Source organism: Anser cygnoides, chromosome 5 (genome assembly GCF_040182565.1).
Source record: "Anser cygnoides isolate HZ-2024a breed goose chromosome 5, Taihu_goose_T2T_genome, whole genome shotgun sequence".
Taxonomy (NCBI): domain Eukaryota; kingdom Metazoa; phylum Chordata; class Aves; order Anseriformes; family Anatidae; genus Anser; species Anser cygnoides.
The window spans coordinates 16756829-16780243 of NC_089877.1; the positions used below are offsets into that span (position 1 = coordinate 16756829).

The 23415-nt window shown below is 41.5% G+C and overlaps 1 protein-coding gene across 1 annotated transcript; it reads left to right on the forward strand.

The window, feature by feature from the left end:
- The first annotated feature begins 672 nt into the window (after window positions 1-672).
- TRAF6 (TNF receptor associated factor 6) lies at window positions 673-21182 on the forward strand. Its single transcript, XM_066997090.1, has 7 exons — window positions 673-831; window positions 7631-7957; window positions 12751-12901; window positions 13526-13684; window positions 14234-14305; window positions 15692-15769; window positions 16595-21182. The coding sequence occupies exons 2-7, from the start codon at window positions 7662-7664 to the stop codon at window positions 17474-17476; spliced, it is 1638 nt and encodes a 545-aa protein (XP_066853191.1). The 5' UTR covers window positions 673-831; window positions 7631-7661; the 3' UTR covers window positions 17477-21182.
- Window positions 21183-23415: the final 2233 nt, after the last annotated feature.

Genomic DNA, 23415 nt, shown 5'->3' on the forward strand with positions numbered 1-23415 from the left:
CATCCTGCCCGCTGCCCGCTCAGCACTCGGGGCAGACGAGCAGTTCTGGTGAGGGCAGGAGCCCGCAGCTCTGCCAGGGACCCCTCACATCACCACAGAGCCGGGACTCCCAGTGCCTGCCCCTCTGACCCAGGGAACAGGAGAGCTGCCTGGGTTGAAAATTCGTGCTTGCCTGGGATGCTCGCCAAGGAAAGTCACCGAGGCAAACAGCGAAATTCCCCCTCCTGGTGTTTAAGGAAATGCAGCTGTGCTCGCGTTCGCGCTGCCCGCTTTTTCACTTCCGTAGAGCCGCCCGCTGTGGCGAGCTGCGTTAGAAGCCACCGTCCCCACCGCCCCGGGCCGGCACCGCGTTGTCCGGCGGGCCTGGTGCGGGGGCACGGCCGTGCCCGCTGGGACCCCGCGGCCCGGTGCCGCAGGGACCGCGCTGCTCGGGGCTCCCCTGCAGCGGGCATTTCCCTGCCGCGCGGCCCGAGCGGAGGCGTCCCACCGAGGCCTTGCCGGAGAGCGGCGGCGCTCCCGGGCTCGGGGGCAGCAGCGCAGCGTCCCCAGGCGGGACAGGTCCCTAAGCACGGCCCCGCACGCTGCAGCGGGGGGCACCCGCACCCCCTGCTCCTCGCCGCGGCCCAGCTCTGCCCGCGGGCGCCCGTCCGGGCAGCAGCGGCCGGCTCGGGGCTCGGGGCTCGGGGCTCGGGGCCGGCTGCGGGACCCCGCGCCGACAGGCGGCGCTGCCGCGGGGCCGGGCCCTCGCTCGGGCCGGGCGGCCGCCGCCCCGGTGCCTCCCGAGGAGAAGGCGGAAGCGGCGCTGGCGGGGAGCGGCCGGCGGGGCCGGCGGTGAGCGGAGGCCGGGGCTGGGGCCGGGGGTCGCGGCGCTGCCCGGGCGGAGGGAGCGGGGCGCGGGGCCTCGACCCGGGCCGGGGCTTAGCGGGGAGCGGGCGGCTGCCGGGGCTGGGGCTCGGCCTGAGCGGCGCCCACACGGGAACAGGGCTCGGCCCGGGGCCGCGGGGCTCCACGCGGGGAGCTGCGCCCGGCCGGGGCCCGGCAGGTGCCCGGCGGCCTCTCTGGGGCCTGGGAAGGGCTCAGCCCCCCTCAGCGAGCGCTCCGGGACGCGGTAGCGTGCTGAGGTGCCTGGTGGGAGGCGTTTGCAGGAGGCCGGACTGCTGCTGAAACGGAGAGCTGGGTTTTGTACCCAGCAGCACCATGCGTTTATAACAGGCTTCCTTCCTAACGCCAGCCACCAGTTACTACTTCAGTAGTGCTCTGCATCGCTTTCGTCTGGTTTAGATAGGTCAGGGCGAGTCTGTTCGGATGTGAACGGAAGTCTCAGCTGTAGGTGAAAGGAAGATGTGCTAATTATATCCCTTACACCCAGCAGTTAGAGCTAACCGAAAGTATTTCGCCCTGTTTGCTTCTGACAAGTTCTGCACGCCGCTAGGACGCTGCTAGGGACTGGAAAAGTGCGAGCCGCCGGTGGTGGCAGCGCTGGCAGGTGATCTGTGGAGCTCGCTCCGGCTCCGTTGAATGAGAAGCTAAGGCATGTACGTGGCTGGCTGAGGTCTGTAGCACTGTAACTTTGCAGCCCTGCTTTCTATTTAGATGATGGCCTACTGTATTTAAAAAGGAAACGCGCACAATGGATGCTTGCTGCCAGAACTTCAGAGTGAAAAAAAGGCACGCGTTAGCTAAGTGAATATAAAAAGGTTTTAGATCCGCACTGTTAAAGCTAATGATACAGGCTTCGGAGTATAAAGCACTTCAAAAAGAAAATAAAAGTAAACGTAAGGCAGAGTGAAAAGGGGAAATGCTTGAGCTGTTTCAGGATGTGTGCCTAACTCGTTATTTACTTTCCCAGTGTCTCAAATAATTTTACTAATACCGCATACAGGCTGACTGCTTGTCGAGGTGGATGATAATTAAATCCACTCTGCAGCCTGTGCCTTGCGGAAATGACATTTGTTCGTAGCTCTACTTTTCCCTACCTCTTTTGGAAGTACTTTCTGTCCTAATGTTTACCTTGTCCGCATTGTGACAGCATCTTAACTTCTCAGCAGATCTGTTGAGGAATACAGAAAGGCACAACACTTATCACAATGTGCAACAGGAAAGCAGAGGCCAAAGAGAGCAGAGTCTCTGCCAAAGTAAAGAATTTGAATCGTATTGTTTTTCTCACTAATAATGCTTGTTTTTGCTAATCTGAACAATTCTCAGTGAAATATCTCTAGAATTTAGTCAGCTGAAGGGCTTGGGGTTTTGTTTTGTTTTTTAGTTAGGGAAAGACCCATGGAATATTTTGGTGTTAAATACAGCGTATGGCACTTCCAGTGCTCAACAAAATTAAATTTGTTTTGACATAGTTAAGTAGGATAAAATACATTCGTAACTTGGAATATGCCTCCATCTAGTCTCCTAATGTAAATGATACACGTGATTAAAGTCTGACAGCATTCTCTCCAAGCTAAGAGAAACCACCTACAAAGGTTCAGAAAGCCCCCAAAGGTCACTCCATGCCGGTGACTGGAGCAGTGACAGTGCCTGATGAACTTCTCATATTGTTGGTAGGCTGTATGCACCTCAAACAGAAGATTTTATTTAGTGTTTAGTTTCACATGGAGGAATAGTAAGCATATGGGTTCTCCAAGGGACTTGGAAGACTTAATAGGTATAGATATTAGAGGGGGGAAAAAAAGGTTGATAACAAAATGCTTGTAACGTGCTTGCAGATTTTTACAAGAAACAGAAGCTGTTTTTTGCAGTTATGAGTTCTGCCTGAGTCTGCTGCTGCTTTTTCTTGTCTAGCTATTTGATTGCTTTGAAATGAAAGTGCTTTATAGGTATTAATTAAAATGAACTTACATCATTTTATGTTTTTGCCAGGATGGGGCCGTGGTGATGATAATTGTAAACCTGATATTACGAATGCTGCCGAGCATAGTGCTTATCAGTTGTCAGGAGACCATTGATTGATATGCCTGAGAATAAGCATTGCACGTATTGCTTCATAAACAAATCACCCAAAGTCACTCCACTGGTGTGTCAGTCTCATGACCCAGAAATCTGTACGTACAGAACTGTTCTTAACGAGGCAGAAGGAGAAAAAGCAGAGTTTTGCCTGGAGGCATTGCCCTCTGCTGGCTATGTGTTGGCCAGGCTGAAAGCAGTTTAGTTAGGTTTATGGACCTCAAGTACGGAAAGGGATTTGGAATAGTTCTCTGTATTGATTTCCTTCTTTATGTGGCTACTCAGTATGAACTTTCTAGCAAAGGTCCCATAGAAATTAATTCTATTCAATATTTATGGATTAATATTGAAATTTTCCTGCTTCATGACAACTGCTGCGCTCCCTGTACAGTGTTCCTTCACGTTTGTCAAATGCACAAAGATACAATTTCATGTTTCAGTGTAAATAGGGTACAATGCCTAGTCTTATCCCCTCCCTATTACTCAAATTGTTGTGTAATTTTCCAGGCAATTGGAAGATATCTTCTGTACCACTAAATGCTTTTGATTTAGAAAAGTTTATAAATTAATCCTGTGGCTCTTAGGTGGAGCTTGAACATCTCTAAAAATCCAAGCTAAATTCCATTTTACTTTGGGGCTTCGCGAGTCAGACTACAGAGCTTTATTGGACACGGTAATTTAAAGTGTAGAAGGTTTTTAATTTAATTGTGAATCATAAGGTACATTATGCTCGCAGGAGTTTGCTGTTCTGGCCTGACCGTGCTATCACAGATTAACCTTATCATTTTGTAATGCAGCAGTGTAAATAGCAACATAGCGCAGGTTACCTACTGAAGAAAGGTTTCGTTATGGTTTAGTCTTAAATTTGGAAAAAAGGGGTTGGGACTCCTGCGTCTGCTCTGGTTTGGGGACATGAAGGTTTGATCTTTAGAGATGGATCATTCAAGGTTTCTGCAGTATAAATAATGATCAAACATTCTGACCATTACCAGTTAGCCTGGAAAGCACCTTCTTTTCTGTGGCCAAACGATATAAAGCTGTTGCCTTGGAGAGAAAAATAAAAACAAAAAACAGCCTTTGGTGGCCCAAGGACTTTGGGTACCCCATATGTGCAAGCCAAAACCACTATCTGACTGCTCAGCGAGTGTGATGGGACTTCCTAGCTCTAGGGAACAGCGTTTCAGGTGCATTATCAAACATAGTGTTCAGGTTTCCTCTGCCAGAGAAACTTGATCCTAGCAAGAGTTAGAATTGCCACGCAGTGCTCCCTTTTAATTTCAGTTGTTCCTCGAAGCGAGGGCTGGTAGGTTGATGTTGTTCAAACAAAAGTCACAGAATAGGTTACCAGAGTGTTTATTGCATTACACTACCCATGTCAAAAAGCTGGATGAATTCTAAAGGCTCTGGTGTAGACAGGGTATTCAAATTAATATGTACATGTAGTTACACTTCTGTTTGACTCGAGAAACTTTGTTCAGCACAGAGCAAGAAGAGTAACTACTGTTAACGGGACAAAAAGCTGGTGTGGTTTCAGGGGATGTTTGCTAGGTTTTACTTCACTGGTAATCTATTTCATAATTAAAATGAAAGCAATTTGATGTAAATTTTGGGATGTACACTGGGTTTTAAAGGCCATCCTTTTCTAACCTGAAATTTTTTTTAAATTCCCCAGGGAAGAAACTTGCATAACTGCCACAGTAGGCTTACAAACTGTCTTCTACATCTTGGTCAGGGGAAAGACCTGCCATCAACATTAACATTTTAGTCTTCTCTAATTGGTTTTGCCCTCGCACTGCTTTGTTCAAGAAGATTGAGTCTATCTTCTGCTCCTGGAGGGCAAAATGGAACAGAAAAATTCCTATTACAGCATTTACAACTTGTGAAGGAATTGCTTTAAACTGTGATGAAGTAATTGGGCTTTGGTTACTAGTCTGAGTAACAGCAGTGTGTGTGGATTTTGATTTGGAAACCTTGTCCCATGCCTATAAATGCGTATGGAGGAAGAAGTTTCCTTAGAGATAAAATGAAGTGGAGCTGAGTAGAAGGAGGAATCCTATTACACGCCTTATGTAAAACATGAACAGAATTCAAGATCTGACTCTTAATCACCTTTTTTAATTTTCACCTCTTTACAGATAGGGAAATTCAGTCATAAGGAGATAATGATACTTGCACTTCTTTTTTGCGAACCCTTTGGTCATAATGCGGACAAAAAGCTCCATGTAGGAGTGGAGAGTATCACTGAATAGGGGGATTTTTGTGTGAGACTGGGATGTTGACTGGTTGCACTGACTCATTTGTTAAAATGACTCTGGTATAGGATTTTTGTTTCCATAGACTGAATATACATATCTGCTCTGTCTGTAGAAACAGTTTAAATGGGCAAAGAGGACAGCACTTAAATCTACAAAGTGTTCAACTATCAAGAGTCAGGTCCTGTTTCCTTCCTTACAAGAACAGTATTTCAAATTGTAGGTTTTATTTCTAGAAACAGCCCAAGGGAAAAGCAGCTCGCTTTGCAATGAATATGACAGCTGAATTTAACTAAAGCTGTGATATTTTCCTCCTTGCGACTTCCTGAATTCTTTTGTGACACGGCTAGAGGGATGCATGTTCCTCTTCCCTTTCTTAACCTCACTAAATATACCCTTGTGGTATAGAAGAATGCGAGGTCTTCAGACCCAGACTGGCCTGTGGGCTCCAGTGCAATATTGCTCCGTGCAATATCCTGCACACCCACATTCACACTCCGTTGGCCCAACTTAGTTCCTGGAATTTTTTTCATGAAGTGTGGCCTCTGGACTAATCATCCTCTGCAGCAGCTCTTAAATAAAAGAGACCTGTTGGTGACAGCCTAAAAAAACTTTCTTTCACGGGGCATCTTTCTAAGCATTGATTCTTCTGTTTCCGTTCAAAGTACTTGTGTTCAGTGCCATGGGATTAAACTCGTAATTCTGGGACTATGCCTCAAGCAACTGCTGGAAAGTTGTTTGGTGGTTTAGTTTGTATTTGCTGTATTTAGGAGCCTTGACTGTAAAGCTTGTTGAGGTAGATGACGTACAGGAATAATAAATACGTGGGGACAGAGAGCTGGAGAAGACGTAAGCTTCATCCCTTGGGTGCAGTTCCAGACGGCCATGCGATGGAAGTATTTCTGCGTGAAGCAGGCATTGCTGCCTGGTGCGGTACAGCTCCAGGCTGTCAAACGGTGCTTTGAGACTGCACCATAACGGTGATTTGGAAGTGGCAGGAACACTACTTTTCAGATACTTCAGACCCTACTCATTCTGCATCCTCGCTGCCCCCAGATTCTGCAGAAGTGATGCAGATCAATGGTCCTCACAGCCCAGCTCTGAACTAATCCTTAGGCTTCTACCTCCAGTAGGCTTTAAAAGACGCGACGGTATTGCAGTGACTGCACTAGGTGAGCATCTCCAAAGACCTTTGCACTCCTGTTAGCGGGCACCCGGCTTTGTGTGCCTGGCCCGGCAGCCCTCAGCCTGCTCACGCTGCCTTGCACCTCCGAATAATTTAATTGACAACTTGGTGTTGTCAATTAAAGACAATTAACCGCAATAGGGTTCTAGGGAAATGTTTGTAACAATTAAACAACTGGGATAGAGGAAAGTTTCTTGGAGTTTCACAATTGGTATTTGTTGTTTAAACCTTTCTTTAAAGTTCCTTCATTCAGTGTAGAAATATCGACAGGCTGGGGATACCAGCATTTTTTAATTTCATGCCCATGAATTCAACCTGCTTTGTGAGGTGTATTTTAAAAATAGGCCCTACTCTGCTTCAGGGAAGTGTGATTTTTATCTTCTGTTCTTACGGTCATGTCACTTGTCCTCCCTCCCTGCTATACCGGAGGAGGGAGAGGAGAGCAAGAAACCTGTTGAGTACTACTAGATTGTAGATAGCTTTTTGAGCTGCAGAAATACTAGCCTTATCTCATGTGCAGCTTCTTACTCCTATTGATGGTTTTAAAATGTTACTAACAGTGCTGTGCATTTGAATTTCATTTGCAGTGTGTCACCTGCTAGGTTTGGGTACCCAGGCTTACGTTTTATTTGTGGATATGCACCTCAACTGATTGGAAACCTATACTACAAATCTCTGATTTGTACAGAAAATTTTGTACAGAAAATATAGAACAATATTTATACAGAAATTCTGTACAGAAAATGTAATGTTTAGTCATTGAAAGGAAAAGATGGAGTTGAAAAGGAGATGAAGGAAAAGGAGATGAAGGAAAAGGAAAAGATGGAGTTGAGCTACTGCTATCAAGTAAAACTTGTATTTTTCCAGCACTTTTCAATGAAACTAGGAATGCTTTAGAAGTAAATAATACTGAAGGGGTAGAGCGATTTTTAGTAAGCGCAGCAAGGAGAGAGAATATTCCTCCATTTACAAAAAATGGGTAGATGAAAGAGATTACAGAAAGGTGTTTGTGTTTTTGAACCAGGCTGACAGGATGCGGTGCTCTTTCCTTATATCACAAGATAAGTAAAAAAGATATATAGCAGAGAAACTGGGACAATTCAAAACTGGTGATTGTGAGCAGAACCAAATGTGCAGCGCTGTTCCAGTGCTTGTGGCCAGAAATAAGCTCTGGTCGTGTCTGGAAGGGAAGGTCTTGGAATATTTTAAATTAACACATCTTTTTGTCATCTTGCAGAGCGTTTCCGTGTGGTACTTGATCAGCTACTATGAGCTTGCTACAAAGCAATAACGGTTGTGGAGCCCGAGACCTGGAAAGTGGCTGCTGTGCAGCCATGGCCAGCGCCTGCAGCGTAGGAGCGAAAGAAGATAGTGTAAGCGTCAGCAGCGGCACTGGAAACCCTCCAAGTTCGTTTACAGAGGAAACACAAGGATACGATGTGGAGTTTGATCCGCCCTTGGAAAGTAAATATGAGTGTCCAATCTGTCTCATGGCTCTTCGGGAAGCAGTGCAGACGCCATGTGGACACCGTTTCTGCAAAGGCTGCATTGTCAAATCAATAAGGTAAGGGAAAACTTAGGGAAAGTGTTTTTAAGAAGAAATTCACTTGATTGAGTAAATGTTAAATAAAAATAATAAAACTTGGTAGCCAAATCCTCCAAATAAATCCAATCTTCAGCCCGGGATTAAAATACCTGTCCTTCTCCTGTGGTTGTTTCTCTTGATAACTACAGCAACTGCCAACAATTTGATTTCTTGGCACAGATGGGCAATTCATGCTTTCAGTTCTCTGCTTGCAATCTGCATCCTTGTTGGTCTGGAGATGGTAAGGAGGGAATAGTCTGGGACAAAGAGTTGAGAGAGGGAAATGGCATATGGGGAGGGTAGGAACGAGCTGTGAGGGCAAGAATAAGCCGAACTCATAAAACTGAACGGTTGAAAGAGGACACAAAACCAGAAAGCATGCAGACCTGCACAGCGTACTTCCCTCAGACCTGGAGTACAGTCGTCGCTGTCCCGCACATGCCAGTGAGTATTGGAACACATTGATAGAAAGCTAGATATTATGCTGCTTTTTTTTCTAGTCGGCATAAGCCAGATTGTTTTCTTGTAAATCGCTCCCTTAGCTCAAATGTCCCAGGAGTTTGGCAGGAATCTATTTAGCGCTGTGTGACCCATCTGTGGAGTTGGTTAATTTCCCACCTTACTTTGCACACCTTTGTGTATAAGATCATTAAATCATCTTCAGCATTACTTCAAAATGTTTTGTTTTTTTTTCATGGGCACTTATTTTTAGCGCGCAAAATGAGCAGTGCTTTCTTGATTGGTTTTCCATACCATCTATTCATAGTTCTGTTCCATTTCTTTTTATCCATAGTTCATCATTTGTAGCTCACCAAATATATGGTATGCCAGCAGTGGTATTCTCTGAACACAGAGGGTTTGTGGGTTTTGTGGGCTTCTCTGTAGTTTCTGCACTGTTGTGTCTGATGCTAATGTATTTCTTCATGACATCCCTTTTACATCAAGGAGGAAAGTGTAGGAGCTCAGTACAAGAGGATGAACTTAATTTTGCATTCCCTGCTTATTACTGTTATTCCCTACTTGCAAAAGTTCAAGTTATTTTCCTCTAGAGAGCACAAAACTTTGTGTTTGCAGCACAGTTCTTTTTAACATTTAGTTTCATCAGCATTTCTGAGAACAGGATGCAAGTTCGTTATCCAGAAAATGCAGAATACCAAAATCGTTCACCCATGAGAAGTAACTCTCCTGTATATTCTGCTGAGGGAAGCTAAGAGATACTCTGTTCTCTAGTAATCACACCATGAGATCACCCCAATCCCACAGTGTCTTGCCTCATTCACTACATCCCTTAAAAAAATAAAGGGTAAGTCAGATCTTACCCAACTGCATCGTTCAGTGACATTCACATCAGCCAAAAGCATGGAAGAAAGCAAAAATGAAAGTAAACTTGTCGGCTTTGATTGTATGTATCCAACTTCCCAGGCACAAGCTCTTGGCTTCACTTTCTGGCCTTCACTTTGCAGATTCCAGCCTAAATTATTTCAATAGATTACTATACATAAATTCATGTGTCCTTGTAAGTATCAAATTAGACTTCTGTACTTACAAAAGCCATTTTGGAATTCCTTACTCTCTCTGAGTTGCTATGCTTTTTTTGGCAATAGTGGTTTTTATACTTTTCTTTAATTTGGGAATTTCTGGAAGAAGGAAGAGGTAAGAAATCTTTAAACCTTCTCATAGGAGGATGATGCCTGCAAATCGTGAAGGTAAATTAGTCAGTACTGAAGTATTGTGAGCATTAGCAATTTCTATTCATTAGGCATTTCAAAGACAGTCATCTTCCTATGATAACTAAACTTAAAATTACCAAAAGTGGATGTCTTGGATCCAGTCTTTTAGATCCTGCATGGTGATCTTGTTTTATAACACTTCTGCTGAAGAGCTGCACAGTTGTGGTCATTGGTTAGAATTTTCCGTGGTACTTAGTGAGGAACTGCAGCAAGCTTGTGCTCACAACATAACATCTCAGAGCAGGTAGAGAAACTTCCTTCTTAAACCTCAGGCATAGGAAATGGTGTCTCTTCTCTTCTCTGTTAAATTAACAGACTATTTGCTCTACTCACACTCTTTGGTCTATAAACAGTTCTCATAACCAGAAGTTTTTCCTTCTTGTATACCTTCCGCTTTTTACTTAACCTCCAGAGGTAAGCTTACAATTCACCTGAATACTGAGCACAGATGGCAAGCTTTTTTGATCTTGGAGGCGATAGATCATCACTGTGATATTTCAAATGTTTCAGTAGTAGTAAATATTTTCCCCCATTCCCCACTGGAATCTGCCTTTGGAGTGCAGTGAATGCTTGTAAAAGCAGAGCAGAACTTGGATTGCCAGGCCCTTCTGAAGGGCTGAATTGCATGCTTAATTGGGATACGTGGAGTGAGCTATTGATTTGGACTATCACTGTAGTCTCCACAGTACAGTATTGATTTGGAGTATGTAGTGTCTACAGTACAGTATTGATGGATGTCATTGAGAAGTTTGTACAGAACTAAAACGAGAATTGAAAGTGATTTTTACATTGTCTAAGTGGTATTTTTTTCATTAAGTGATTGTCACAGCCTTTACGTGGTCAGGAAAAAAGTGCTTCTGTTTTCTTACTAATTTTCCCACTGTCTAGTCTGGTTGAACACTGATTGAGGACTTTAAGTGATACAGGATGGACACATAGTTGTTGAGTAATTGCTTCGTGCGACTTAGGCAGCAGTTGTAGTTGCCCATGCTGAAGATGCTGTGCCTGCAGCTAGAAAGATTTGTATTAACAAAAATAAAGGGGGGGGGGAGGGGGGTTAAGCACTCTAGCCTTAGATCTTGTAATGGGAGGGACATGATGGGTTTCAATCGCAGTAAGTGTTCGCTTCCCAGCAAGTCCTGTTATCATTTTAAGTAAGGCAGCCTGAAGTGCTTTAAAGTGCTATGAGTCATGGGAGTGAAGAAGCTTATCTGCTGTGGTAACTACAAATAATAGTTTACAAACATTGCTGCCTACAAAATAGTTGATTAGAAAATTTGGAAGAACTAGGTTCAGATGCAATAGTTAATTAAACTTCACTCTCGTCTTTCTTCTCCTGTCTTAGGTCGAAGCTAACTCAGGGCTTGTAGTAGGGCAGACCAAACAGCAGAACCTCTTTTATCTGATAAGCAGAATTGTGAGCTGGCAAGGGTCAGCAAGGAAAGCTTTGGGTGCTGGCAGTTCATTAGACAACCTACATGGCTCCAATTAAAGTATATGCCGACTATTTTGCTTCTAGGCTAAACTGCTCAGTTGTTAAAATCATGGAGCGGTCTTTTTCTTTAAACTAAATTATCCTGGCTTGGCTTTTCATACCTATGTTTAAAATGCAACAGAAATCATAGGAATATTCATTGTACTTCATGGTAGATGATTACTGTTTCACAGTTACCGTTGTGGGTGGCACAACTCAACCTGGTAAATAGTTTTTTTTTCCAGCACAGGAATTACTTTACCACTGTAAAGTACCTTAGAACAGAGGTGCATAAACTCAGTTCTGTGATAGGAAATGTATAGCACATCTTTGTCTGTGGATGGATATAAGCAGCCTTTTAAACACAATTCCAATACTTGTTTAATGTCTGTTTAATATCCTACACAATGTGTCTTTGCTCTTTCATTTTTATAATCTTTATAAAACTGCCATTCATTCTTATTTTACCCTTAGACTGCTGGTTATTTAAGCTGGAGATCTAGTGTCATTATTTATAATGAATATATTGTTGGCTATTATTATAGGTGGTTATCTTTCATGTGTAGAAGTAAAGCTACTGTCTTAGCAGCAGGTGTACCAAACTACCATTATACTGCATCAAGCAGGGTGTTTGTAACCAAGTTATACGCGTTAAAAAGTGGCTGCCTGTGGATTGTGTGCGCGTTGGGGGAACACTTCTGAGTTGTGACAAAGATCAGCACGCTGCTCAGGGAGCTATGACACAAAATGGCACACGAGGTTATTTTCTTTTTTCCATTTGTTTAGAAGTATGACTACCAGACTTGTGGCAAGCTAACTCTTGCGAGCAAAACCTCGGAAAGGAAGTTCATTGTCTCTTTCTAAAGTCTAAACATTACCCCCACTTCCTCTAGCAGCATTGCTAATGAAGGAGGTGCTGACCAATTATTTCCTTTTCCAACAAAGAGCACAAATTCCCTCCTGTCCTCCACAGCCCACTAAGTTCTACTTCCCCTCCCGCTTGCAAGCGACGACAATGATCTGACACTTGATCTTTGCAGCACAAGTGCTTTCTCACATTTTTCCACCCCATGTATTTTTCCATATTACTGATGTTTCCAAGTGAGAAGAAAATAGAATCATAGAATATCCCAAGTGAGGAAGAAGGGAGAGAATGTCTAAGAACCTTTAAAGAACTGTTTTGAAATAGTATTGAAATAATACTTTTGTGTTTGAGCTATGTGAAGTACTTACAGAAACGAGACCATAAGTTCTTAGGTTCTCAACATCCTCCTCAAGTTTATTTGCAAGGTATCTATCATGCCATTTGGTCAGTTAAAAGCTACTGAGCTAGAACAGCTCTATGATCCCAATAGTTCTACCCCAAGTGAAGCTGTGTACTGACTATTTTTGTGATTTACATTTCTGATTTACATAACTTCTGGTAATTGTCACATAAATGCCATTGTTTTCAAGGACTATTTTAATGTGTTATTAATTTGCCCACTAATGTCTTGCTAGTGTAAAAATATTTTAAATTAAGGGCAAAGGAAACTCAATCTCTTTTTCCCTTTTTTCTGGCATTGTAGAGATGCAGGTCACAAATGTCCAGTAGACAACGAAATTCTGCTCGAAAATCAACTTTTTCCTGACAACTTCGCTAAACGGGAAATCCTTTCATTAACGGTTAAGTGTCCCAACAAGGGCTGCTGCATGAAGATGGAGCTGAGGCATTTAGAGGTGAGAATTAGTTCTGAAAATATGGAACCTTGTTTTCATGAACACGTAAACAATTCAAAATAACTTACTATAGATGAGCATACCTGATACCTCTTCATGCTGATTCAGTGTGTTGTTCATTCAACCCAATAGCTGCATGTTTGTTTTTTTTTAACGAGTGTTTAGTTGTAATTAGGTGATTCTCAAGTGAATATGGCAGTGCATGAAAATTGTACTAATGCAGCTAGCTCTTTAGGATCATTCATGTTTATCTTTTGATCAGCTTTATCTGTACTTCACACAAGTTCTCTAAGGTCAGTTTAATATTCCTTGAAAGCAGCTAGATACATTAGTTGAAGCAATTGTTTTGGAAAATAACGTACCCAGTTATTAGGAAAAAAACATAAAGCTGAATTTTACCGGAGAGTACTTTTAATATGTGAACGTGTTCACTCTGAATATATAAAGTCCTGATCTTATTAATGTGACACTGCCAGTAAAGTCAGGGTAAGCATCTGAGGGTTTTCTTGGAGGGAAAGAAGGAAAGATAGCTGTTTGTTTCTCTTGTACTGTGCTTTATTTGAAAAACAGGTGAGCAGTTTGTACCTATTTGTAGTATGAGATCCCTCTTTTGTCCACATTCAGGACCACCAGTCGCATTGTGATTTCTCCACCGTGGAATGCCCGCAGTGCCAAGGAGCCTTTCAGAAGAACCATCTGAAAGAGCACATGACACAGGAGTGTCTGCGGCGTCAAGTCTGTTGTCCCAACTGTGCCACATCTATGGCTTATGAAGATAAAGAGGTACTTAGTCTTCCAGCCTCCACTTGCAAGAGTTTGCTTTTAAATGTGACATCAATTTAAAAAAAAATGGTCTAGAAGAGCTCTTTTAGCTGCAGAGGTGAGAAGCTACAAACTCCAGGGCATTAGCCTAGAACAGGCAAAAGCTGGGCAGAGGCTGTGCTTAGATACACCGTTCTTGGAAACCCTGTGCTGCAAAAAGACTTGTGTGACAACCATTGATTTTTGGCCTTACCACCAGAGAGGGGTAGCATCTACTGGCAAAGTAACATACAAAGCAATATCACACATGTACAGCTTTTATTCCTGGCAGAAAGGATGTCAGGAGATGCATCTTTTGGGGAATACGTGCTAAAACACAAGACAAGACCTAGGTCACTACTAAAGTTTTCTCCTTGCTATGCTTTTTTTAAACTTTGTTTTACAGTTGCATTCACCTAAATGCAAAATTTGAAATGTAGATAAAAACATCTCATCAGAAGTGATTAGCATCCTTTTAAATGACATAACATTATTAATTCTTTTTCCTCTCTTTTCTCTGTTTGATAACAGCTTCATGACCAAACCTGTCCCCTTGCCAATGTATTTTGTGAATATTGCAACACAATGCTCATCAGACAGCAGGTAAGAGAGTAGCTTTCTGTGCTTAATCTGCATCAGATGTTTTTTATTTACATTGCTGCTTTAATCTGAAATTAAAATGAAGAAATAGTTTGTCTGCTGGCTAATAGATCTCTCCTTGCCTCTCTTTGAAAAAGTTGCATCCACTGCAGGTGTAATATTAATTTAAACACTGCATCTGCTTGCAGTTGCAGTCTGGTAAGCCACTGTAGGATTTCTAGGTGCAAATCACATTGTTTGGGTATGCTGCTGCTTGACAGTTGCCATGCTGCGTGTTTCTGATCTTGAATGGGGGTTAAAGAATACCAAATAGCAGCTTGTGATTATGGCTGATGTTAGAAGATAAAGCTTTAATTTGGGCAAAGAGGGAGAATATTTGTAACTGGAAAGCCATTATTGGAAAGTAGCTCTAAATAATTCACTACTGAACTGTAGATGCTGGGTAGAATTCTGCATGTCCATTACTATCATAATAATCATTGCTATTTCTTCTATTCAGTAACAACTTACTTTATTGACAGGAAAATGATAAATGTTACTTAATTTGCAGCCTATCTGTTTGAATGGAATGGCAACTATGTTAATGACTCAGATTAAAATAAAGAATGATCTTGAAAAATCAGAGAAGTACTCTGAAAAACAGGAGTGAGTTCAGTAATGACAACGGCAAAAATGTGTCACTAGATCAAATAATGAGTTGTGAGACTGTGAAACAGAGAATGCTAAAACAGGTATCGATTTAGAATTAACGGATGACCTGTGTTAAGCTTGTGCTCTACTGCATCATGATATTTAAACAAGACGTTTTGGGTTACATAAGCTAGTATTTTGCCTGAGAAACACAGAACTATCTTTTGCTCTGATTAGGGCTGGTAGGGTATCAGCTGAAGCTGTTCAGCTTTTGGGGTGAGGATGGATAGGGAGGATTCAGAGCAGTGAGATAATTGGGTCTGGAAGACATGGACCATAAGAAAAACTGAAATAAATGTGGACTTTCTGAAGAAGAAGATAATGAAGAGTGCCACAGTTGTTTATAAGTATATGCAAATAGCCCTGCAGAAGGGAAAGAAATGGATTGTGATCTAGCTGGAGCATAGGTTAGAAACGAAAGGCTTGCATTCATGTGAGGAAAAACCTGAATGCTTTCTGATGCATAATGTAAAAACTATAAGGCAATGAAGTGTTAAAGTACATGCAAGGAGGATACAGAACTTGTATCATTAACTAACATTTGTGTTCAAAGCTTCCATATTTCTTTGAGTACTGATACAGGAATAAACTGATCTGGCTTCAGGTACATAATCAGAGTCCATCCAGCCCTATTCTTTTAGGATGTTATAAGAGAATACTCGTAATGGGAAAATTAATTGCAAATCTTCTTTGTTTTAGATGCCTAACCATTACGATAATGATTGTCCTACTGCCCCAGTACCATGTTTTTATAGTGCCTTTGGGTGCCCTGAAAAGGTAAGCCTTTATCATAATCAAGAGTTGCAGACCTTCTGCATGTTTCTTTTTTTTAATGTCTTTTTCTGTTCTCATCTCATCTACCTGTCCAAATCTTCACTGTTTTGTGGAGTGTGTGTGGTTTTTTTTGTTCTGAAGTATTTTAATTATAAAGCACTATGTGCTGATGCAGTGCCTTTCAAAAGTCCTTCTCAAATTTAGAAAAGTGAATTATTTGCTTGATGGACATACTTTTATTAATCCATGAGAGTATTCTCAGCTTTCATACCAATAAAGTAGCTTCTTCTAACATTTCTTGAAAAGTTGTGACCAAATGCAATTATGGCTTTTAGAGTTTGGTAAAGAAAACTTGAGAATGTTTTAAATTTGATTAAATCCAAAATTATTTAATCTAGATACTCTCATTTTTAGTTGTGCAATAACTCTAAACATTTATCTTTTCACCCTTTCCCCACTGGTTTTCATACATCTTTATTATCTGGTACTGTGGAGCCATTTCAACAAATCAGTGAAGGAAATACAGTGCTGATTTAGCACACAGAAAAGTACCTGTTTATCACTAACACTTTTACACTGTGTCAATTTTGAGTTGAATAGTATTTGCCCACTGGCATTTGAACATATTTTTTCATTTGACATAAGTGATCTTAAATTTGAAGCCCTCCATTGGTAGTGCTACTTGGTCACATCACCTTTCTTTGATTTACATTCTGGTTTTTCTCACGTAACAGAAGCAACTTGTTTGATTTTCTTCAGAGCCACATTTAGGATGTGATTAGAGAAGATGTGTGATATATTTTTAATGCTACGTCTCTTAAATTCTAGATGCAGAGGAATGAACTGGCACGACATATGCAGGAGTTCACTCAGGTTCACATGAGAATGATGGCTCAGAGTTTTCAAAATATCAGTGTTACTGCTACAAATCCTGTACCCTTTATCAATGGACTACCATTTGAGCCTGCCCTCTTCTCCCATGTGTCACATGCCCCATATAATTGTAATCCGGAAGTTGAAAACTTCAAAGAAACTATTCAGCAGTTGGAAGGTCGCCTGGTAAGACAAGATCACCAAATCAGAGAACTCATTGCTAAAATGGAGACTCAGAACATTCACATGGCAGAACTCAAACGTACCATTCGAAATTTGGAGGGAAAAATTACTGAAATGGAGGCACAGCAATGTAATGGTATTTATATATGGAAGATTGAAAACTTCAGTGGACTTCAGAAAGCACAGAAAGAAGAGAGACCTGTTGTGATGCACAGTCCTGGCTTCTATACTGGAAAACCTGGCTACAAGCTGTGTTTGCGCTTGCATATCCAGTTACCAAATGCTCAGCGTTGTGCTAATTTTATATCTCTGTTTGTCCACACTATGCAAGGAGAATACGACAGCCATCTGCCTTGGCCCTTCCAAGGCACTATACGACTTTCTATTTTGGATCAATCAGAAGGCCCTGAACGGCAGAATCATGAAGAAGTAATGGAAGCCAAGCCAGAGTTGCTAGCCTTCCAGAGACCAACAATTCACCGCAATCCAAAAGGTTTTGGTTACGTGACTTTCATGCACCTGCAGAACTTGGAGCAAAGAACCTTCGTAAAAGATGACACCCTTCTGGTACGCTGTGAAGTTCTAACACGGCTAGATTTGAACAGCCTTCGCAGAGAAGGATTTCAAGCTCGCAGTACTGATGGTGCTGTGTAACCTGTAAGTCTTAACCAGAGGAACGGAGCCCCTGGTCATGCTCTTCCACCACAAATTACACGCATGCTTCATTGTCCAATAGGCTGAAAGTGTAAAAAAGATCATAGTTGCCAACATAGTTGATCTTCACCTGAATCGAACTCTGTTGTTGCTCCTTTTTTTTTCCTATGAGGTAATGTGTTCAAATACTACTTATTGTTCTCTATTAAAGTAATAAGCAACTTCTGTAGCAAGCTAACTAAATGAAGTGTGGTTAATCAGCACTTAACTGCCTACAAGAAAATCCTACTGAAGTACCTAGACATTTGTGTTCAGCCAAGCGTACGTCATATCAGAAAAGACATGTAAATCTTTGAGCCACAGTGCCTTGGAATAGACACTGTAGCAGGGAAAGTGCCTAATTAATAAAGATGAGGGTTTGATTGTTCTGTTTGTTTTTTTTATTATTTACACAGAGCTTGGGTAAGCTTTGTTTTGGAGTTCCGACAGTTTCTATATTGGCTTATCTTGAATTTTGAATTGGCTATGCTTCTCTTGAAATCTGAAGTCAGGTTAAGGCTTTGCTGACATCACCTAGAGTGAGATGCTTTGACCCTTGTCTGCTGAGAAGTTCAAACTTCCTGAAGTTAGCTTCGGGAAGTTGCATGTCAATATAAAGTTGATAATAGAATTGCTGAAAGGTGTGTGGTAGCATTGTGAAGAAGGTTAAATGACTATGAGTCGAGCTCACTGAAGAAATGTCTGAAAGTACCCCCCCTAATTCTCTCTATTTTGACCAATCTTTTTTATAAATGTGTGATCCAAGCCCAGAACGTGGATCACTGTCAGCAGAGCGGTAAAAGTGTGGCATTAGAATGAGATACCTTTGTGCTGATAGGATCTCCTGCTAGCACTGGACGTTTTTCAGGTTGCGGGTGGATATGTGAGCGAAGGTGTATAGTAACTAAACAGCGTCTTGCAGAATTTGTTTTACTGTTGTTGAAACCTGAATTTGTACCGAGTTTAACTTCTGATCTGCATCTGTTTGAGTGATGCCTTGATGTTCTGGGTGATGTATGACCTACATCATTTCCTCTTAATTCTCAGTGGACAGCCGGCCATATCAACATCCAGCTGTTGTGGCCATTTCCTGTCCCATTAGACAATAGGAACTGGGCCACCCTCAACACTTCAGAAAGGAAGAAAAGTCTATTAATTAGTTTGAGGAAAAACTGCAATCCCATTTGCTCTCCGGAAAAAAAAAATCTGGCTTCCTTAGCATCTCTTTAACCAAACACTAAATTCAATATTTCAAGGATTCATGAGCTTCCTCGTGCTGCACGTATTAGTTTTCTATACTGCTTGTTTGTATGCCATATAAATGTTAGTTTTGACCAGTCAAAGCTGAGTAGTTAAGTTCACTGGTGCTAGTAATTTACCATGGTGCTGATAAGGTTCTGAATCTTCTCCTTTCAAAAGGGGGAAGAAGAAAATTTTGTTCACCCCATAGCTTAAGTACACAGTCTGATACAAAAGAAAGAACTAAGCCATACATAAAACTCCATGAAATAATACTGTAGGATATTGGTATGGGTTAATTCTCTGCCTACCAGCATGAGCTTAAAATTTCCAGGACCCAACCTTACCGATTGTTCGTCATATCCAGCTGAACAAAATTTAATTTTCAGGTAGAGCCTACTAATTGAAGAGGGACTGTATTCAGCTGAGCATTGTCACTACTGAAACCTGAACGTCCTGGCTCATGGTAAACGTGACGGTCAGGACTGACTTGGTGTGTTCTGTGAGTTCAGAGGACAGGTGAACATTTATTACTCGAAAACAGGAAAAGATCCGTGCTTTAAAACTTTTAAACCTCTTAAGTAGTTTTTATACTGAATAGCCTCATCCTGTTAGCTGAATTGTTTTGGAGTGTCTCCAATCAGAGCAGCGTTGGTAGTTAAACCATTCTTAACGAAGATCTTTTCATACATCTAACAGTGCCCAGATCCGCTGCATACAGATGACAGTTCCTAACACTGTATGCCAGTTCTCCAGTCACTTTCAGGCTATGTTCGGTATCCATCCTTTTTCCAAGATGTTCAGAGATGGCCATTATCCTTTTTCTGGGTGTGTTAGGGGAGAAAGGCAGAAGAAGGGCTTGCAATTTGAGAGCTTTTTCCTGGCACAGGTCCTTTCTCAGCCCTAGTGTTGTTAACAAAAACGACCTCAGTCTGTGTTCTAAGTGTTTATAACCAAGACCCACTAAGTGCATTAATACTTCCTGTACTTTTGAAGCTTTGTATTATGAACCCTCAAGTACAACACGCTGAATTTTTGCTTTGAGCCTTATCTGCTACATCTGATAAAGTTCTGCCTTGGGAAGAAACTCAGCTTGGTGGCAGGTTCAGGAGTTTAAATGATTCAGGTTAGTATTGTACGATAGCACAACCCAATAGCAAATAGAAAGCTAGTGCATGTATAATTCTGTATCGACCACAGTAATACGAATGCTTTAGTCACTGCTGCTATTCTACTGGTTTTGTATTTTAATATCACCAAGTAGAACTCTGAGTGATGCCAAATTACTGTAATGCCAGAGTTTTACATAAGAAACTTTGAGAGCTAACATGCTAAATAGGAATTTACTTTTTTTAAAGTTAAATATTTCTGTCACATAAATGTCAATGAAGTGTTTATTCATATATTTGTTCCAGTTTCCTCATTCTTTACCCATCTTCCAAACTGCTGTTCACTTCAACTGCAGTTCGCAGAGCTCTCTCTTCCAAGTAAGAATATCATCTTCAGCTAATGGAAGAACTGACGAGTCTGGATTGGTACCATCTCAATGTATAGTCTTCACGACTATGATCTTTAATTCAAACTTTTCTAAGCAATTCAGTTTCTATGTAAAAATAGGTTTGTGTGAAACAGCATCTTGTCCCCTTCTTACAGATTTTTTTTTTTTTGAGAAATCATTATACCATGGTGGATTGAGGTATAATTAGGAGAACTCCTTCACTGGAAGCAGAATGGTATGCAGCCTTGATAGTTGTCTCTAAAACAAACATGAAGAAATACAAGGATTTAATCAGTTTCATGTATAATTTCTTCAGGAATGGTGTTCTCTAGGTCTGTCACTCATGATGCTTTGCAGCATTGTTAGATCTCAAGATGTTTTAGTAAGTGGCTTAGCTTATCTTCCAAATTTCTGTTGTTTTGAATGTGTTAAAAGTCAGATACTCTTAGTATATGTATTTGCACAGCTGCTATGGCACATATTTTCCAATTATAATATATTGCAAATGTGTTTTCTTTTTGCCTTTGAATGTCTTCCCCTGCAGGGCAGGGAAAATTATTTTACTAAAAATGTTGGTATGTAATGTATATGTGGGAGCTCAGATAATGTGAGATATATAGACTTGTTTTTTAACTGGTCTTGTGATATGCCTGGTCATGTTTGCTGTCAAGGGATTAGACTTGCTAATGAAATAAAATCAGGGTGGCCTTTCTGTTCTTATTTAGAGACGCTTTCTTATCAACTATATGATGATGGATGCAAAAGATTATTCTGGGGTCAGTGTTAAAGGTTTGTATTGGTTTGCATTTGAACAGAATGAAAGTACTCCTGTTCCTTTCGAAGTATCAATAGATTGTTTAATATATTTTGTAATTAATGCACAGCTATATTTCTGACAGGATTTTAAAAAAATAAAGTAATTAAACTGTGCAGTGTATCTTGCATCTTTATTCAGACGGAGGGCTGCTTAAGAAGATGAACGGATAAAGGATTTGCTCTCTGTCTTGTGGATTTCAGAGTTGGCTGGCTTATAATTGAGGGTGATCGTGTATCATAGAGCGGTCAAACACTAAAACCGAAAAGAGCGTATTTCAAGATTAAAAGATTTCTGTAATTTATAAAGGGTAGTGATAGCTTTAGTCGTTACTAGAAGATACAGCTAGTGCAAGTCATTACTAGAAGACAGAGATCGTGTAATTGATAGTAAACTGTTTGTGTGATCATCCTGTAATTTAAGATGCAGCTCTGAAAAATAATTAACATTATCACCTGTGGCCACATCCTGCTTGCTTGTTACATTAGTAGCAAAGACAATGATTTGAAGCTTTGTTGCAAGATGCTCAGAAGTCAAAGGGAGTTCTCTGTCAGTACGAGAAATAAATGCTTGTTTTGTGGCAATCTGCTAATTTATTTCACCTGCAACATTCTTCTGGACTTGTCTTTTTAACAGCAGCTGCAGGTAGGAGAAACTTGATCTCAGGCTCCATGCCCTTCGGAGTGTATAATTTTCAAGACTCAAATTCCTCTGAGGAAATTTGGTGGTATTTACTAGAGATAATGTCTAATACAGCGCAGTTAAGTATGATTTATATTTCAGTCTGGATGAAATAAGGATGATGGCTGGTAAGTTATGCCTCTTGCACCTTTTGGCTCAAAAGAGAAAGAACGAGAGAGAGAAAGGGGGAGAGGGAGAGAACCACACTCCTACCACTGAAAGAGGAAATAGCTCGTGGGAAGAATGACCATGACCAGAGGAAACACTTCGCCGTCACCACCCCAGTCTCACCCTCTTAATTTTCCCACCACTGAGCCTTTGTCAGTTCTACGTGGAAGGACAAAGTCAGTCTGTCCTGGACAGAGTGGGTTCTGGTGCCACCACCCCCAGTCACAATTTGAGTCTTTGTGACCTGGAACACAAAATTCCAGGATCTGTGGTCCTCATGTCTTTTTTTCTTCGCTGGATTTAATATTAAAAATATATGCATGTATTAAACCTCACTTACCTGATAAAAATACATCCCTGTGAAACAGGTAACTATTTAACAGTTCCTATAAGCTTGTCAGGTCTCAGAATGTGTGAAGATTTTTTGCTTATTGCTGTATCTTCCAGTTCACAAATAACAATAAAAAAAAACTGTCTCTCCTTTTTTTTCTTTTCCCCTTGCCTGCAAGGAAGCAGAAAGGGATTCTAATGTAGTAATCATTGCCTGAGTCCACCCTAACTAATGTTTATTCCAAGCAGAACCATTATTACCATCTAGAAGACTGCACTTTTTCTCCATTTGGGAAAAATACACAGTACTGCCTAAATGAATTTACCTTCCTGCTTTGTGATGGAGGGGGTGGGAGGAACAGATAAAGACAGCAGATAATACAGCATTGTGAAGCTTTTTTTTTTTTTTTTTTTGCTGAAAACCTGGAGCCCTGCTCCCCTGTCTAGTTTTTTGGGGATTGTGACTGAACCCATTTGTTCCATTCAGAGAAGCACTTGGGATTTGTAACTCTAAAAGGTTTAGGTTGTCAGGTGGTTTTTTTCCCCTCTCTTGGATGGAATGGGGAAATTTCTCAAACTGAGAGGAGGAGGCAGTGAAAGAGGAAAATCATTTCCCTGGTAGCTTTAGTCTAAACTCCAACGCATGAGTTACCTTTTCCTTTCAGTTTGTGCTCTGACTCATCTAAGCCAATGCAGCCCATGAAGGTTCCTGAGATCAGTGATTTTGTTTTAGTGGAGGAGGACAGCTGGAGCTGCTGCTTTCCTCTTTTGTCACGACCAGATCTTAACTGCAGCTGAGAGTGAGCTGCTTGCTAATGTGACCATGGATAGTTATTTAGGTTGGCACATGGCCCTCTCCTCAGCCATTCTTCAAGAGCTGCAGCACAGGAAAGCCCTGGTCTACTCAAATTCCTAAAGATCCTTGAGACTGGTTGAGAGTTTTTCTCTGAGCTACCAGCTGGGTTGACCTAGCTCAGCCAGAGCTGGCAGATGCAGGCCTGTAATTAAATGAATTAATAGGCCATACATATATTTTCTGGTGGCTTTTTTTGAGAGTCTTACTTAAAAATGAAAGGTCAAAGGCTCCAGGAGGGCAATGTTTAATTGGAGCAGTGTTTTAGCAGTTGGGTAGTGACAATTTTGGAAAAAAAATCCTGCATTCTCTCACCT